The sequence below is a fragment of the Lonchura striata genome, chromosome 11 (assembly GCF_046129695.1).
Source record: "Lonchura striata isolate bLonStr1 chromosome 11, bLonStr1.mat, whole genome shotgun sequence".
NCBI lineage: Eukaryota > Metazoa > Chordata > Aves > Passeriformes > Estrildidae > Lonchura > Lonchura striata.
The window spans coordinates 6,884,392-6,902,216 of record NC_134613.1 but is presented as its reverse complement, the minus strand read 5'-3'; the positions used below and the strand labels follow the sequence as shown (position 1 = coordinate 6,902,216).

At 43.3% G+C, this 17,825-nt stretch overlaps 1 protein-coding gene across 3 annotated transcripts in view; it reads left to right on the top strand.

Moving 5' to 3' along the window:
- BBS4 (Bardet-Biedl syndrome 4) overlaps positions 1-17,825 on the top strand; it is a 34,720-nt gene that overhangs the window by 4,649 nt on the left and 12,246 nt on the right. For 2 of the 3 annotated variants that reach the window (XM_021554277.3, XM_031505780.2), the window contains 5 exons: positions 11,016-11,095; positions 13,718-13,781; positions 14,487-14,598; positions 15,152-15,224; positions 16,706-16,759. In XM_021554277.3, coding sequence (XP_021409952.2) covers positions 11,016-11,095; positions 13,718-13,781; positions 14,487-14,598; positions 15,152-15,224; positions 16,706-16,759 — 383 coding nt within the window. Of the gene's footprint in view, positions 1-11,015; positions 11,096-13,717; positions 13,782-14,486; positions 14,599-15,151; positions 15,225-16,705; positions 16,760-17,825 lie in introns of those variants that run through there. The other variant, XM_021554278.2, reaches the window with a different exon arrangement.

Here is a 17,825-nt window from a genome sequence, read left to right as displayed (position 1 = left end):
GAGTAGAATTTGCTCATGAAGTAGCTGATCCATCATGTGGATGTTGGGCTGCCAAAGCCTGAAAGTTGGGATTTGGGAGAGTCTGGCTGGTGGGCAGGCCAGCCCTGAGGGAAGAGGATGAATGTTCAGCAAGGTTCTGGAGCAGATGGTGTTGGTGGAATCAGGTTTGAAATCTCTCAGTAAAACATTCTGAATCTGAATCTGAACATGGGTGGAGGCAACTCCCTCCAAGTATCTTGTGGCCAGGCTTGGTGACAATCATCCTTCACAGCTGACACAGGAGTAGCATTCATTATTTTGTCCTTTGTCCCCTGTTGGGAGAGCTACTCCCAAAATAAATTCCCTTTGCTCCATCAAGATCCATAACTCTCCCTCTGTTGATCCCCAAGCAACTGAGGGTGAAATAAGGGGAGCTCTGTTCCTTGAAGTGATAAGGAGTTAATGTCACTCTGCTGAGGTTAAGTTTTAATCTCTCTCCTGCATTCTAAATTAATCAGATATTTCCCTAAATGCTTTACTGGTTTGGAATTGAGATAGGCTGTCTCCTATCTTCTCACTTTCTTTTTCCCACACAGGCAAATCAAATCATTTTATAGGATCTGATAGTACTGGAGTGGAGAAGTGCTTTTACCAGCTTGTATTGTTGATTTTTATGGAACATAACTCAAATTTATTTCCCTTTATATTGTGGAAAAAACGTTCAGAAAGTTCTGAGCTCGTGTTTGTCTAATAACAGTTCAGAGGTTAATGGGACAATTTTAAATGCATTTGGATTTCTGCATGAATATGAGACCTCAGACTTTCTGAGATGCACTGATGGTGTTTTAATGACAAGGTAGAATCCTAAATATGTACACAGTCTAATAAACTCACTGAAGCAAAATTGATTTTGCTTCAATCACTGGGAAGAACTTGTCCTAAAAACCCATTAATCTGTCAAGAACGAGAATTCTGAATTGTCATCAACCACCTCTACACTTAACACAAGAAGGGTCAGGTAGATAATTTTCAAAATGAAAACCCTGTAAAACTATTAGCAGACATCAAATGTTCTCCTGGGCCTGGGCATTGGGGTATTTTTTGGATGCTTTGTAGGTATGTTTTTTCTTAGATTTGAAGGAAGGATTTAACTGTGACCTTTGGCAAAGTGCTTTGGCTTTTATTGCTTTCCATTTATCAACCACAAGCTTGGCCTAATATGCAGTGACAAGTTTTGGATGCTGCAGGCTTTTGGTTAACAAAACATTTGGAGAAATGAAATGAAAAGTATCATATAAATGGATATATTGCAATGCACTGCTTGGCCTGTTGTGTTGTGGCTCTGGTTAGGAGGTGCCAGTGGCAATAAACAATCTCAAAATGTGGCACTTAATAATGCTAATAAATAATAATGCAATAAATAATAATGAATAATGCTCAGATTATGCAGAAATAGGTAGGTACGTGGCTTTTGATGAACTGTCCTGTCTCTCTCTGGGTGGCTCCTGCTTGCCCAGATGAATCAGTGGGGATCCCTCCTGCTCCTGCAGATGTTTTAAGGGATTCTGTGAGTATTTAATCTGAAGAGCAGGAACTCTTTACCCTGTGGAGTGTATTCCATGCACTTGCAGTGCTGATCATTTCTGAATTTCTGATACAGTTTCTTAAATCAGTATAAATCCATTCTTTGAGCTGGCTTCAAAGCTGCCTTTGAACTTGTAAGAGTGAAGCTGCCTGAGAAATCCAGATAAAAACAACCCCCTTGAGTTAAATTAATTAATACTTCTAAGTGTGTCAGAAAGAAAAGGCCTTAGTGGGAATGTCATGGTCAGAGGGAGCCAATCCAGCCCTTATCTGTCCATACCCATTTGCTTCCATTTGGCCACATGCAAGCCAAGATCTTTTAGACCATTTGAACCCCCAACCTTGTGAGAAGAAATTGGTTCCTAAATAAGCTAGATTAGTTGGTAATTACATCACTGTTTTATGTAAGAGACTTGGGTATTTCCATCTCGCCGATAAGTGGGGAGCAGTGAGTGCTGTGTGTGATGCTCAGGATCTGATGCAGCTGCTGGTTTTGAGTAGTGAGATTAAAAAATGGATTATCATTTCTGGGTAATTAAATTCTATAATATTCTTCACTTCATCCTCTTCTCTCCAGAATAACAGTAATCCTTGCACTGCAAAGAACTGCTAATATTTAAATTGGAATGTGCTAGCACAGCTCTGCCCTCTTGTGTGTGTACATTAATATCTGTGCTGACGGGAGCAGGGAATCCTTTGCAGGCAGCACAACAAGGGAACATTTTAGTGCCAGTTTTTAAACCAGGTAAATTCATTTTTTGAAGCTTCTTTGAAAGTCCTTGGTGCCAGGCAAGTTTCTTTTGATTTTAAAGCCTTCAGCTGCAGTTTGTTGGCATGCTGTGTACAGATAAAATGACATCTCCTGGTGGGAATTTAAAAATAATTCTGTAAAAATAGTAAGTGACAAATTTAGGAAGGGTGGAACTCATCTCTCTGCATTGAGATGTCTCTGATGCAGAGCAAGTCTCAGCAGATCACCCATGCTCCCTGTTTAGTCAGTGGAAAGGGCATCTGTGCCACTCCCTGACCTCTCCCAGCCATGCTGGAATGAATCCCTTCCTAAGGATGCCTGTTCCTCTCCTTTCCCTTGGAGACAGCCCAAGGCAAGTCACTCATAGCTTCATTTTCAGACACTTGAAGGAGATGCAGCTCACTTAAGAGTCAGAATTCCCAATGTCTGTGCAGCTGGAATTTGACATAATCACCTGTTACATTTAGCCCAGCTCTCCAACAGCATCTGTGGCACAGGAATGACAGGACATGTTGAGCAAGGAGCAGCTTGCTGAGGGCTTTTTGAATAAAAAATATTTCCATTCACTCCTTGCAGGGCCTGGCCCCTTCACTGGCCAACACATTACACACGCTGCAAGTCCTGGGATTTTGTCACTGGTTTATTCATAATTCTCAATAATTTCATTCCCTACCTGACTGTGATTCATTTTTATACTTCTGATTAGGAGGCAGGGTGTGCTTCTGTGACTGTGTAATTAAAGACTATATTATTAACACATTTATGCAGTAGGGAAGAGTGAAGGTGCATAGGCAAATGTTCATCCTGGGATAGGCTGGGATATTCCACCTGGAAAACTTCATCCTGAGGCAATGAGGAAGAACTCAAACTATAGGGTCTTGTAGTAGGGAGTACTGAAATGTTTGCAAGACCACCTTCTATATTTTTTTGTGTATATATCTCTATGTTCTTATAATATTCCTTCGATATAACATTCTTTGGCAGTGGATGAACTGAGGTTCTAGATGCTATTCCTTATGGAGTGGGAAGTTTCAAAGACTGACATGGCTGGATTCTCATCCTCTCCATGCTGGAATCTTATTTTGCTTTCTAAAGGAAAAGCTTTTCTTACAAATGCCTTATAACGATTTTAGTTTCAATTTCCATGCAAAATATCTCATGCTGTAGCCAGAAAAAGACTAAGCATAGGAATTAAAGCCAGAGGAGGGATTAGAACTGGAAATCCCCAAACTACTTTCCTCCTGATGCTAGAATTAATGAGAAGCTGGTTATTTTGGGAATGCCTGCAGCCAGTTTGTGGGGGAAATATTTCCCATCCCAGTGTTGCTGTGGGAGGAGCCAGAGAGGAGCCAGCAGTGAGTATCTCACCTCTGCTGGTCATAAATCATTTTATTGCCATGCCTTTGCAATGGTGTGCTCTGCTTCCCAAATCTGGGAACAAACACCCAGAGAGAGCTCAGACTCCTCTTTGCCTACAAGAGCACAGGCATCAAGCAGGACATGGTTTAAACAGAGAAGAGCTGGGATGTCATGCCAGGGCTTGGATCCTTGAGCATCTCCAAGTGTGGTGTCTGCATCCTCAGGGACTTAAGGACTAACATCTAAAGTAGCCTGTTTTTTGGTTTTTTCTCCTATTTTTTTGGTTTTTCTCTGTTGTGAGCACATCTCTGCTCAGCAGTCAGCGCTGATGGTCAGAATTGGCTCATGCAGAGCAAACTGACTTTCAGGTCTCATTTTTCAGAAACATCATACTTTTTCAAATTTCTTTTTAAAGGCATTTGTTACTAAATTTCTCTCCAGTGTTATTTGTTTGAATCAAATTTTAGACTTGAAGTGAGCATTATCAGGCCTGAATTAAACTTTTTATGGAGTAATGATCAGGATCATGTACTTGTGTTAAAGATGTGTGTAAATCCCATCCCCTCCAGATGGACCCAGGACTTCCCAGTGGTATCTCAACAGCTTCCTACTGCTGACAGAGATTTCCCAGTGACCAAACTGGTTCTGCCCCTGGGAGCCTCACTGTCACTGGGTGGTCCAGGGGGTTGACAAGTGTGTGTTTATTTACAGATCATCCTGCTTCACCTTAAGGTCGAACTTCAGCAGCACATAGTAGAGCAAATAATTAAATAAATTAATTCTATTTATATGGCAAATTAATTGAATAACCAGTGTATTTATTTCATAAATCAAACAATCTTTTTTGGAGTAACTCAGAACTGTGAATGTCTTAAGTCAGAAAAAACCCCCACAAATCGGAAGAAGCAATTCAATGAGATTTATGCAGTGCATAGTAGCAAGAGAAGATGCCCCTTTTTCCACATGCCCTAGAGTATAAATCAGATTTAAGATACAATTTTGTGGTATTTCATCTATCCCTGGCTAATTTTCCTGCAGGGGGAGGTGAAGAGTCAGAAATGTTGCTTTTTTTTTTTTTTTTTGTCGTTTAAGCCGCTGTTTTCCAGCCTCTTCCAGCTTTCCCTGCACCTCGTGGAGCGATTTAACTGTGGGAGGCAGCTCTGGGGATGAATTATGGCCCCTTGCCAGCACCGGGCTGTGTCTGATGAGTTTTATTAACCCCAGCTGACTGTAAATAACGAGCAACCACACGGCTTTAGGGCTTGATTTAAAGGTGTTCCAGCAACAATTTGCAAACGGGAAAACACAGAGGAAAGGGATTAAACAGACAATGGCTGCAGTCTAAAGCTGGTCCTTTTTTTTGTTGTTGTTTATATCCATTTTAGAGGGATTTGTGCATACAAACACCTCTCTTCTCACATATATTCCCTCACACATGGTGAGTGAAATATGGCTTGTAGAGCATCTTCTGAGTGCTGGGTTTTGGGGTTATTTTTCATTATTACTGAGTTTTGAATACATTAACAGCTCCATTTTCAAACTCCAAGGATGGATCTGGGCGTAGGAAGAGCAATGTTCTTGTGCTAGTTTTCTTTCAAAGCTCTCATGTATTTATACTGCCACAGTCTCAGTAAAAGAGTCTGAGGAAGAGGATTTCTTGTCAAATTTGGCTCTGCTAGAAATTTGTAGGATGCTCTTCTCACACCAAGGGAGTCTGTTAGTTTTAAATCTTGATAAGAAGATTGATACTAGAGCTTACAAATGCTTTCTCTCCATTGTCATACCTTGTTTCAGAAAATCCAGTTCCCTGCAGGGCTGTGTTGTTCTGTAGAAGCTGTTTGAGTGTGTGCCTTATTATTTTAATGTTATTTTTTGCCCAGAAGATGCTCATTCCCTCCCTGACACAGGATTTACAAACGGTAGTGGAATTCCTGGTGTTGGCAGCTTGTGAAGCTCAAGGCAAAAAGGAGACAGGCACAGATGGGCTCATCCTCCCTATCCATGTTTATTTAACATGGCTAGGAGAGCACAGAGCTGCGTTTGGGCTGTAACCACAGCTATGCCTGAACCTTCCCCAAGCTCTGGGGGTGGAAATAATTGTAATCCTGGCAGTAATGTCAGCCTGAACCTTCCCCAAGCTCTGGGAGTGGAAATAATGCTAATCCTGGCAGTAATGTCAGCACACATCCACAGGAGGCTGGGCTGGGAGTGTGGGATGGGGTGGGCAGTGCTCTGCAGAGAATTCCATGCGTTGCCTCTCAGGTGTGGATGCTCTCCTGCAGAGACAAGAGGATTGTCTTTATGCCATTGGGAGTTTGCCATTAAGGCAATGACCAGAATGACTTGGACCTGGGAACTGGGTCTCCAAACCAATCCAGTCATGCTGCTGTGTGTCCCAGGGAGCCTTGCCTGATGATGGGAGCTGATAACCTGCAGCTCTCTTTGCCACAGCCCCGCTTCCTGCTTTGACTTCTTCAGAGCAAGGTGCTGTGGTTTTAAACTGCCAGAGGGCAGGGTTAGATGGGATATTGGGAAGGAATTCCTCCTTGTGAGGGTGGGGAGGCCCTGGCACAGGTTGCCCACAGCAGCTGTGGCTGCCCCTGGATCCCTGGCATTGTCCAAGGCCAGGTTGGATGGGGCTTGGAGCACCCTAGGATAGCATAAGGTGTCCCTTATGCTTGGGACTTGATTAAGGTCCTTCCAACCCAAACCATTCTTTAGTGCTTCTGCTGCCTCGATATCAAAATGTTGCAATAGAGAATTGAGGCACTGCCTGGGTATTTGTTAGTTTTGAAAATATATCTGTTCTTGGATGATGCTGTTTTGCAACATGGACTTTTGAACTAGAATTTGGAAAGAGACAGCTGAATCTTTTTGGAAAATCTTTCCCACCTACCACAATGGTACCTACCACAATGGATCCAGACTGTGGCTCATGAAGCTATTGCAGAATAAAAAAACTAAAAATATTTCTATTTAACTGCCTTTGCAAAGCTTTTCTGTCCTCTCTCTGTGCTTTATGTTATGTATGCCTTAGGTTATTGGGGATTTTGGGCAATAACCATTTCTTCTTTGTGTCCTCTTGAGTCTTTTGCCCCTTTGGTGCTCTTGCTCAGGTTGCTGCAGGTTGAGTTCAGTTGGAAGGGGTGAACTGGGTCTTGGACACTTTCCAGTAATCTGGATTGGAAGGAGGGCTGGGCTCTGAACTGGTTTTTTCCCTCTGAGATGACTAAAACTTTCTCTTTAGCCACTTCTTATTGCTGGTGCTTTAGCAATCATTTTCCCCCATGAAATCTCATAAAAGCTTCTGGGGTGTTTTTTCCCCATCTTATTTTTACAGCAATTTAAAGCCCTTTTATTAAATCTAAACCCCACTGTTTGATAGTTCATCCCTAAGCTATAATTATCCAATATGAAGATGCAAGCACAAAATAATTTCCTAGGGAAGTTTACACAAAAGGGAATAACTTATTGTTATTTTCTCCAGTCCTTTGAGAAAATCTATAAGAGGAGGAATAAAGGGAAGAGTGATGATAGAGTAGTACAGATAGAAACCTGATGATCTTACTCTGATTCTGTCAGGGTTTCTGCTCCAGTGGCTTCCTTAAAGGAGCATTGTCAGAAAGAAAAATCACATTGCTGGAAGTGGTTCGTGCAATCAATCACTGGCCAGCGAGGGGATCAGATGGATTCCCTTTTGAATTCAATCAAAACATACTTCAAAGGCATTTAATCATATATTTGGTGGGTGACTCCCTGGCACAGGACTTTTGTAGTCCCACAATAGAGAGGCTGAAAGACAATTATGCAAGTTATAAACTCTTTTTGATGTAGATACCAAGTTCTTTGATGCTTATGTTTTCTTGGGCTGGCCTTTGGGCAGATTAATTTACAGCAAATAATGGCTTTTTGTTTCTTCACTGCTAGAAGGATCTAAACCACACTTTTCCAACCTATCCCTCTGCAGTGCCTGGGATTATTGCTAGAGGTGACAAAGAAAAGTGTGTCTTCATACAGCAGTGACAGAGGAGAAAATCCTGAAGGTCCATATATTGAAGAAGGTGTTTTGCTCCCTTTCTCTGGAACTAAAGACCCAAATAACGAGGTGTCTATATTTCCATTTTCTTCAGGAAAATGCAGTGACCCATTGCGCTGCAATGGCTTTTATCAGTAGGCTGGGGGAGCAAACCTGAGGGAGATAAATACACCAGGAGCAGGTATCCACTGCTTTGTGGGAAAGCAGAAATGCAGATTAAGTGATTGTGGCTCATGAGAGGTCTATAAATAATTTCCATTAATTCTTTCTGCATCTGAATAGGGCATAGAGCCTGATAATAATCCTTTACTTCCCACAGCCATTTTTGAGGGGATCAGATATGTTCCTGTGTCAAATTTAATCATAGATTCAGACATAGATTTTGAAAAACATCAGAATTTTGACTGCTTTCAATTTGCTTGTCTTAGGGAGAAAGAAGAAAAAAAGTGATTCGAGTCTCCTCACTCAGCCTTGTTGCTATTTCCAAATGACTTTTAGAAGCAGAAAATCTCCCTGTGTTTTCCCAATCACACAGAATTATCCTTAGCTGGGTGTATCCCTGAGGGAAGCAGAGCTGATTTATCTGCAGATGTGAACAGTGCTCACCCCCGGGGCTCACAGTGCCTTTTGATTTCTCCATTTTCTCTCCATCCCAGTACTTTCAGGCAATTTCTTGGGTTTTCCCCTTTCCCTTTGCAGCCTGATGTTCTGCTCAGCCCTCAGTCTCACGTTCAGCATTTTTTCCTTCCCATCCCTGTTCCCAGCAGGCGTTTCCACGGTGTGGGAGTGGAGTATAGCATCCTTCTTGTCTCCTAAGTGTGAAAAAGCTTTTTCCTTCAGAAATTAAACAAGCAATCCTCCATCCCCTCTCTGGTGTACTGGCATCTTATCTTAGCCCACAACACTGATGTATATTTTAACCTTTAATGGTACTTTTTACTTTCCCAGTAAAGCATAAACAGATGGTTGGAGACCTGGTGGGGTGTGTCTGGAGTTCTTTTGACTATTCCCCGTTTCAGACAGCTGCAGGATTTTCTAATTTGAGGCTGTATTAATAGGCACAACATGGTGAAGGGTACTTCAGTTCTGACTGTCAGTGGAATGTTGATGAGTACACAGAGTTTGTAGTGTCTGTCCTTCGTTCCATACTTACAGAAGAAGGTGGGAAGTGCCCAGATGTGTCAGGTTTGGTGTTTTATATCAGATAATGGCACCAGGAGATGCCAGGCAGAACGGGCACACAAGTCCAGCTGCTTTTACAGAATCCCAGACTGGTTTGGGTTGGAAGGGACCTTAAACCCATCTGATCCCACCCCCTGCCATGGGCAGGGGCACCTTGCAGCAGACCAGGGTGCTCCAAGCCCTGTCCAGCCTGGCCTTGGACACTGCCAGGGATGGAGCAGAGCATTTCCAGCATCTCCAGGTGCATTGTTTCTGTCACACCCTGGCACTGGTAATAAATTGCTCAGGGAAGTAATTACAGACTGTCAATGAATTAGGTCATCCCTGAATGGACCTCAAATGTGAAATTCAATCAATTTATGGCAATTTAGGCAGTCTCTTGACTCTTCCCTTCATCCTTTCACTCTAAGAAGGACAAAGGGGAAACATAAAGCTATCAGAAATCAATTCATCTGATCTGGGAACACGCTTACTGAAATGCTTTACTTACAAAGATTCAGATACTCCACAGCAGAGCAGAATTCGGGAACGTTTGGATCCCTGATCTGTGCATTTCTGTAAGCTTAGCCTGTTTGCATTACTCTTTTGTTTGGATTACTCTTTTGTGTGTTTGGATTACTTTTTTGTTTGGACTGCGAGCTTTCTATTTGTTTTAGGGTAGTTGAACCTTCTTTAAAAGCTATTTGACCTTAAATTGCTAGTGTGCACATTTAATTCTCAGCTCTAATATAAATCTAGGTGGATATTCTGGAATTTAAGAAAGAAGAACCAAGAAAATGAGAATGGCTTTGTGAAATGTTTTCCAAATTCAACAGCTGAAGGATGTTGGATTTAGGGGCTCTAAGTGAAACTGGACTTCATGTGGGTTATGGTGGAGAGCCTGATGTGCTCCAGAGGCGATTAAGGCTCAGCCATTCCAAAAGATAATTACACTTGGCACCTGCCTCCCGATGTGATCCAGCCCTTCCCCCTGCAGGGTTTCTTCTTTCCTCACCTCTGATGGCAGAGGGGCCCCGGGCTCCCCAGTCCCACTTCTGCTCTGTGCTGCTGGAGCCGAGCCAGCGTGCCCGGGGCTGGCTCAGCTCCGTGCCGTGCTCCAGAGGGCTGCAGAAGGTGTCCCTGTGCTGTGTCCCCCCAGCTCTGCCTCGCCTGCCTTTGCCTCTGCACTCGTGTCACAATATTGACTTGCAAACACGGAGCTTTTGGGCCAGTTGCTATGGTTACCCCTCGGCATGGAGACTCCAGTCCCAGGCAATACATTCCCAGCCTTAATGAAATGCACAGCAGTGTGTTCAACTTGTAAACCCGACGTGGATATCGCTAAGCAACATCCATCCGTGATTTGCCATAATTACTGCTGCGAGCTCCACACCATTGAAATGCTGGAGCACAAGGCTTCCTCCTCCACTGCATCAATGTTTTTCTGCAGTAGCTTCAGTCTTTCAGCCCTGTGATGTTTCATAGTCCCTTCACAGTTTCAAAGAACGAAGTTCGACCTCTTTAAATTATTCACACCTTCACACCCCATCTCTCCAATCTCCTTTTGTGTGTATCGCCTGTTTCCTCATCATTCAGTCCCAGAAATTAATCTTAAAGACCTTTGATTCTTTTGCCCTAGATTCAAAATGTGAATCCAACTCATTTCCTCCAGGCTGCTTTTTGTGTATTTGAAAAGATCCAATTCCTCCAACCGGTGTTGGTGTTGCATTAAAATGTGTGTGTGGAGCTGTTTACTCCAGGATCTGCTCCTGGAGGAGCTGATGCCTCAAGTCTTTTAGAATCCCAGAATGGTTTGAGTTAAAAGGGGCCTTAAAACCCATCTTGTTCCAACCCCATGCCATGGGCAGGGACACCTTCCAGTAGACCACCTGCCAAGAGGTGGAAGATTTCTGCTTAGAACTTTTATTTAGTCTCTATCCTGAACGAGGTGTTTTATCCACCAGTCTGAGAAGTAGAATAAAACCAGACCCTGTTTAGAAGCTTTCAAGTAAAATCATTAATGGCAATTGCAGTTCTTGAATTGCTTGCCTTGTGCAGGCAGTTGGGGTGGTTGGGAATATCTCTCCCAGATTCTCTGCTGCTCAGTCTGATTCCTTTTGTTCTGTGAATATTTTCCATGTACAGCACCGGAGCTGCCAATCCTAGAGAGGAAGAACTGGTTGATTTATCTGCTCTATGTCCGCAGAGACTATGAGGAGTGTAAGGTAAGAGCCACCTTCAGAATGTGGAAATTATTTTACTGATGTCATGAAAAACCAGTTTTCTTGACAGTTTCCCAACTACCCTCTTTCCTGACTTCTTTTGGAATAAGGGGACCAAGAGAAAACACAAGTAAAATGTCCTCAGTGTTCTCCAATCCCTGGCTACCTTCAGGATCTGAGGGTGCAGCTCTGTGGAGCAATCTGTGAGCTCAGGATGTCACTGGGAGGGGGAAAAATGGAAAGAACTGCAGAGCTCTGTTGTTCCAAGTGATGGATAGGGTTTTCCAAACTGGTAATAACACAGTTCCACAGTGCAGGTTTCTCAATGGTACCAGTATACTGAGATGCTATGAAAAAACTTCAGTTGAGGGGAACATTACTACCAAGTGTAAATAAAAAATATCCTGGTCACTCTTGAGCAAAATCCTTTCATTTTACACATGATCTATGGCATGCTCTAATTCATCTTGGGCTTGGTGAGCAGTTTGGAAGTGGTTGTTTGGGAGTATAATGGTAAGTGGAGTAAGGAAATGGCAAATTACTATTTAACAGTGTGTTTTTCTGATAAAATGAACACACATGGGTAGGAGGAGGGGACAAGAGTTGCCATTCTGATCCTGGCATGTGCAGCAGAGATTTAAAAAGACTTTTTGGCTTCTGAAACACCAGGTTGGTCAGGACTTGCCTCTGCTGGAGAGGTCTTGGAGGTGCTTAGGAAACAGAGGTGCTGGAGGAATTTAATTTAGCTTTTAATTAACAGAGCCAGGGAGTTGTTTCATTAATTTCCTCTCAGATCTTGGTTTGCATAGATAGAAACACAAGTTGGACTAGCCCTCAAAACAGAAAATTGTTTCCCTTTTTTGTTGTCTGACTGGAGTTTCATAGTGTGATTCTCTGTATTGATTGTTTTTGTGATGGGTTGTGGAATCACAGAGTACAGAAAAGAAAAATATGTGCAGCTCAGGAAACCAGAGAAAATAACAAATGGATGATATAAAGGCAACGCTGACATCTCCATGTCTTCATCAGTCATGGAAGCAAGGAAATAGCAGGGGAAATTTGAGAGAAGACAGCTAATAAATACTCCTCTGCTTGGCAGGCCAGCTTTTCTTTTCCTTAGAGCTCACAAAACAGTGTTTTTACAGTAAAACTGGAAGATTCCAGGACAGCTTGGGTGTTGTTAAAATCCATCATTTTAGTCTCAGTAAGAAACAAGTGACCTGTTGTGTTAATTTTGATCTTTCCCGCTCAGTGCTTTGATATGCTGCCTCTCTAACAGAGTTTTAAAATCTTTCATAGATTTCAATGAACTAAAAGGCCATTAAAAACTGTTGATTTACTGACATCACCTCCCCAAAGTGAAGGCACTGAAGTGATTTTGACCCTTTCAATGCTGCTTGATCAAGGTGCCAGGCAGACATCCCTGAGAGCCTGCAGCTGCAGCATCCCCTGGGATGATGCAGAGACTGCTTGGTCTCCTGCCAGTTGTGTCTAAATTCTGTTATCAGCACCTTAAATAAACTTTGGGGTGGAAATCTGGGATTAGAGATCATATTCCTCTGCTAAGGGCCTTTTGCTATGGGACTTTTTAGGGTTTATAGAATGAATCAAATTTCTCTAAAAGATAGCTCTCTATTGCCCTCTCTTGCTCTGAGAATCCAGGTTTATGTAGATGGAACAATCCAGAGTATGTGAATTGAGGAGGTGTTGGTTATTTCTGAGTAGAGTGTTTTATAATCATGCTTTGTGTAAAGAGTTACATAGATAAATTAGCAGGTACAGGTGAAGGAAGAGCAGCTCAGGCCTGTTCTTTTTCCTTCCTCTCTTTATAAGTGAAGATTTTCAGTAAGAACTCTCCTCTTCTCAGTAGTAACTTCCCAATTGATATCTTCTCAAGAATAACTTTCTCAATAATAGTTTTCCTCCCATGTGCTGTATTTGAGGTTCAGTTTTCAGGTCCTTCACTTCTATTCCTCTCAGAGGCAGGGGATGCTGATACTGACCATACACATCTGAAATGCCTGATGAGTATCAGGTCACTCCTCACCCAGAAATTATTCTTACTCCCTTTGTTCTTCCACTTCTGCACAAAAGAGGAGGCTCAGAGCAGAAATTCTGCTCTTGATTCCTATCCAGGATGATCACCCTCCCAAAGATGGGACCAATTGTGACTATGGAATATATCCAAGCTGCAGCCACTCCACCCTAAACTGGGAGCTTCATGGATGCAGCCAGCAAGAATTTAAATTTTCATCAGGTTTTTTTCCCTGTTCACTCCTCATTTGTTATTTTGGCTCTCATTCACTCAGCTGCAGTTGCTCCAGTTCAATTTATTAATTCACAAAGGGCCTGGAGTAGATAACCTTATCAGCAGAGGATGCTTTCAGAGATGCCTCCTGGCCTTTTCCCCAGGTAGTACCTAATTATCTTTGGGAATAGGAATGAACAGAGGAATACTAAAAGGGCCACAGTGTTCCTGGAACAGAGCTCTGTTGTGTGCACTGTGTGGTTGTCCCAGTCATGGTCCAGTGCCCTTGTTAGAGGTGGGGTTGTGGGTTTTGTGGCTGGAACCAAATGTCTGGAATCAGCTTTGTTTGATGTGAATTTACAATTTTGTCCTTCCAGGCTGTCATCAAAGAGCAGCTCCAGGAGTCCCAAGGGCTCTGTGAATATGCTGTCTATGTTCAAGGTATGTCTGAAAATCTTTTTGCTAAAGCAGGTCACCCCTGATTTCAGATACGGGGGTTAAGTGAGGGAAACATAGAATTTTTATGTCAAAAATACACTTTTTCCCTCTGCTTGCTCCATTTAGTTTTGAAATTTGAGATTTTCACATGAAATGGGCATATTAAACATCCTGTTTTCTTCGTATTTGTCATAAATTCTTTGGGTTATGGGCTCCTGGCCTTCAGTGTGTTGGTGTGTTTGAGTCTGTTACAGAAGCATGTTTTCTGTTTGTTACCCACCCCAGGTGATCATTGTCTCACTCCTTGCTCTAAGGATGGTATTCCTCTTCCTGCCCTGCCCTCTGGCCCCTAAAAAATGTCTCCCAAAATGTGCCATTCCAATTCCAAATGCCATGGTGGGGGACAGTGGAGATTTGCTGGCAGGACCATAGTGCAGCCTGGAGAGGCAGGGGAGGGAGAAATCCAGATTGTATCTGTACAAGCAATTGCCCAAAGTTTAAAGCTTAAAGCTTTTGTTCTGACCCCTGAATTTCTCCAGGCACACAGAGTCTTGACCTCAGACAAAAACCTGTGGGTGCTGCAGGAGGGGGAAGCACCAGAGCAGCGTTGATGTGTTATATCTGTACTCTTCCTTCTTTCCCTGCTGTCAGAGGCACGTTTTTCCTGCTGAGGATGGATTCATTTGCCTGCTGTATGTTGTTTTACAGCTTTGATATTTCGCTTGGAGGGGAAAATTCAAGAATCTCTTGAACTTTTCCAGACATGTTCCATTCTGAACCCTCGAAGCGCTGACAACCTCAAGCAGGTGGCACGATCCCTGTGAGTGGTGTTTCATTTGTTGTTTCTCTTGGATGTGCCACCCAGGACCTTCCATGCTTTGTTTTTCTCTTAGGCTGCTTAATTCCAGACATGTTTCCTCCTTATCAACACTTGGCTTGGCTTCCAGAATCGTGGGTTGTTCTTTAAACAGAATCTCAGTTATCTGCCTGGCTGCTGTTGTGTTTTCTTCTTCTTTGGGCTTCAGGCAGAAAGGTGATAATAATTTCGAGGTCCAGAGCTACAGGTGCTGACCTCAGCTGGGCAGACTTGCCCTACAGACCCTTTTCTGTTGCTGAATGTTGTGTTAGGGCACCTGTCTCTTTCCTTGAAGACAAAAGCAGGCTGCAGAGCCTGGACATTCATTCCTTATATCCCCAGTAGTGTCAGGATGGATGACCTTGCTCCTGAGAGGGAGCAGTGCTGAGATTGTACATTTCTCCTGCAGATCTCTGGAGATACAGCAAATAAGATAATTTCTCACTGGTAAAGGTGATAGTGTTGCATAGCAGGGTCTGAAAACAGGAAAGGTATAAGAATTGCAATCCTTTTGCAGGTTTCTCCTGGGAAAGCATAAGGCAGCCATCGAAGTGTACAATGAAGCAGCAAAACTTGATGAAAAGGACTGGGTGAGTGTTCAGGGAGCTGCAGATCCTTGTAATAGCTGCAGACTTGTCCCAAGCCCAGGTGAGCTCACACTGCCTGTGGTCTGAGCCTGGTTTGGATCACAGGAGCCAAATCCCACGACTTGGGTCAAATCCCTGCCTTGGGGCACAGAGAACTGAGCAACTCTTGGAACTTTGCCAAGGATCAGTTTTAACACGACCACATCTGTACTTTAAGGGAAGTACATGCAGAATTAGGACATCTCGGTTATTAAAACTTGCTGGAGTAATTGGGAAAGCTTTTGTAATGCAAAACATCGTTGAAAATACAGGACCAGTGATTAAATTGGCTCTTCTATATAAAAAGACAAAGAGCATTGCAAAGGGAAGGGTATGATAGTGGGTATGGGAGATGCCATGCCTTGCAGCCTTCTGCAGGTGCCTGTTTTGCCTGCAGATGTGTTTCTAAAGTAGGCTTTCAATGTGTGAGCTCATTCCTTTGTTTGTCAGTACATCTAAAATTCAGGATATGAGGATAGCTTTGGTGTTATTCAAATTACCCTGTGCCAGACAGCTCAGAAACCTTTTGTATCACAAGTCTTTTTTCCACCTGCATTTCCAGTGCTTGGCATGCCTGTAACCCTATTTACAACCCAGCAGGCAGATGCCAGTGGGTATTTTGATTAGTTATTCCCCATTGCTGGCTCAGCACTGGAAGCAGAATCAGGCTGTGCTCTTCCCTCATTCTACAATCTACAGCAGCCTGGAGTCACTGATTCAGTTGTCACAGCTGGAGAGGCTGCATGGAGGAAAACAGGTTGATGGGAAGTAAGAGAGTTTCCTGTGAAAGGTCAAGGCTGTCTAAGCTGATGAATCAGTGAAATTCTCACCAGAATAAAATAAGAAATTGGGAGGACCTTGCTTTTCAGGGATGTGCTGGGACTGGGAAGGTGCCTTGTGTGTTAAATTGTGGGTGAGGAGTTAGGGGCATGGGTGCTTCCTACAGTGTCACCAGAGTGTTTAGGATCCCTAAGGGATCTTCCTATCCTGTGCAAAATTGTTTAGGATGCCAGAGGGATATCAGATATTCCCGTGCTCAAGTTGTGTTTGGAAAATTAGGCACATCATCCAGTTTTGTCCAGCTGGGTTGTGTGTGTGCATATCCTACTGATGTACAGCCAAACTGAGTCACCCATGAGGGCAGCAAGTTTTAGACAGGGACACCACTAGGAAGAAACCAGTCTGTGCTCCTTGTTCTCTGAAAAGAAAATGTCTGATGTCTCAAAAGAGATTTCTCATTTCTGTGGTTTTTGTCTCAATGGACTGCAATGTTTTGTGTACAACCGCACTTAAGCTCTGTAGGTGCCTGAAGAAACTGGAATTTATAGGTTTACTTGCTCTAAAAAGCAAGAAGGGTGTGGGCAGTCACAGGGGTCTCCTGCTCTGGGTTAGTGTTGTCAGATTTTATTTCATACCTTGTGCTGATTTGGCTTTTTTTCATGCAGGAGATCAGCCACAACCTGGGTGTGTGCTACATGTACCTGAAACACTTCAACAAGGTAATGTCAGTGGGAAGCAAGGAAGCATCCCAGAAATTTCACTCTTTGGTAGCTTGAAATGGATCATTTGCAGCAAGAGGTATCAAGAAAGCTTTTTGCTTCAGTGTTTTGTTTCTGGGAACAAAGGTTTGTTAGCTGTCTCTGTGTCCATTTGTGTGTTGAATTACTTTGAGTCATCTGCAAGTCATTGAGGTTGTGTAAAGGGAGATCAGCCTGTGGCAGGGCCTGAGGCTTTTTCTGAAATCTAAGATTTTTCAGAGAACATTTCTGGTTTTAAAGGGAATGTTTTGAGAAACCTCAAACTAGACAGAAAATGGGCTGTGCTCCAGTAAGAGCTGTTTGTGTGTCTGAGTCCTTTAAAGCCAGACCTGGGAATACTGCTGGCTTTGTAGGAGCAGCAATCCAGGTCCATCCTCTTGAAGCAAGAGAAGGGTGATGGTAAAACCCCAAACATTTCCCCAGCTCAAGCTGCTGCACCTTGTGCAGAGAGTTCCTGAAGGAAACCTTAGCTTGGGCCTGGCAGGATTCAGAGGGAAAGAGTTACAGGGTTGTTTGCTGGAGGTGCAGCAGGTCCTTTTTTCTCCATGAGAAGGTTTTGCTCCTGTGTCTGAAGCTCCTTTTGAACTACACCTGGAGTTAATAAAGGAGTTTTGGAGTTTGAAACGCAGTTTTATTCCCAGGTCTGAGTGTGCCATTCCCAGTTCCTCACTTAAGCATGAGCTGTCACTGATGCAGCTACTCTAAGGGGAAAACCAGCATTTAGACTCTTTTTGTTCCCAATTTGTCCCAGCTCTTCCCTGCTGCTCTTGCTGGTGGGGTGCTGTGGCCCTTGCAGCAAACCCAGCTGTGCTCCCTGTTCAAGGCATCCCAGTGAACAAACAGCCTCTAGAGTGTGGGTTCACACTTGGGATTTGTTGTCTGCACTAACACCTTCCAAACTGGGAACCTGTTTACACCTCCACTGAGATTTTCACTTCCTCACTGCTGGAATAAGCACTTTAAGGAAGAATAAGCTGCAAAGTATCAGTTCACCCAACAAATCCAGAGTGTCCCTCAAGCCAAACGA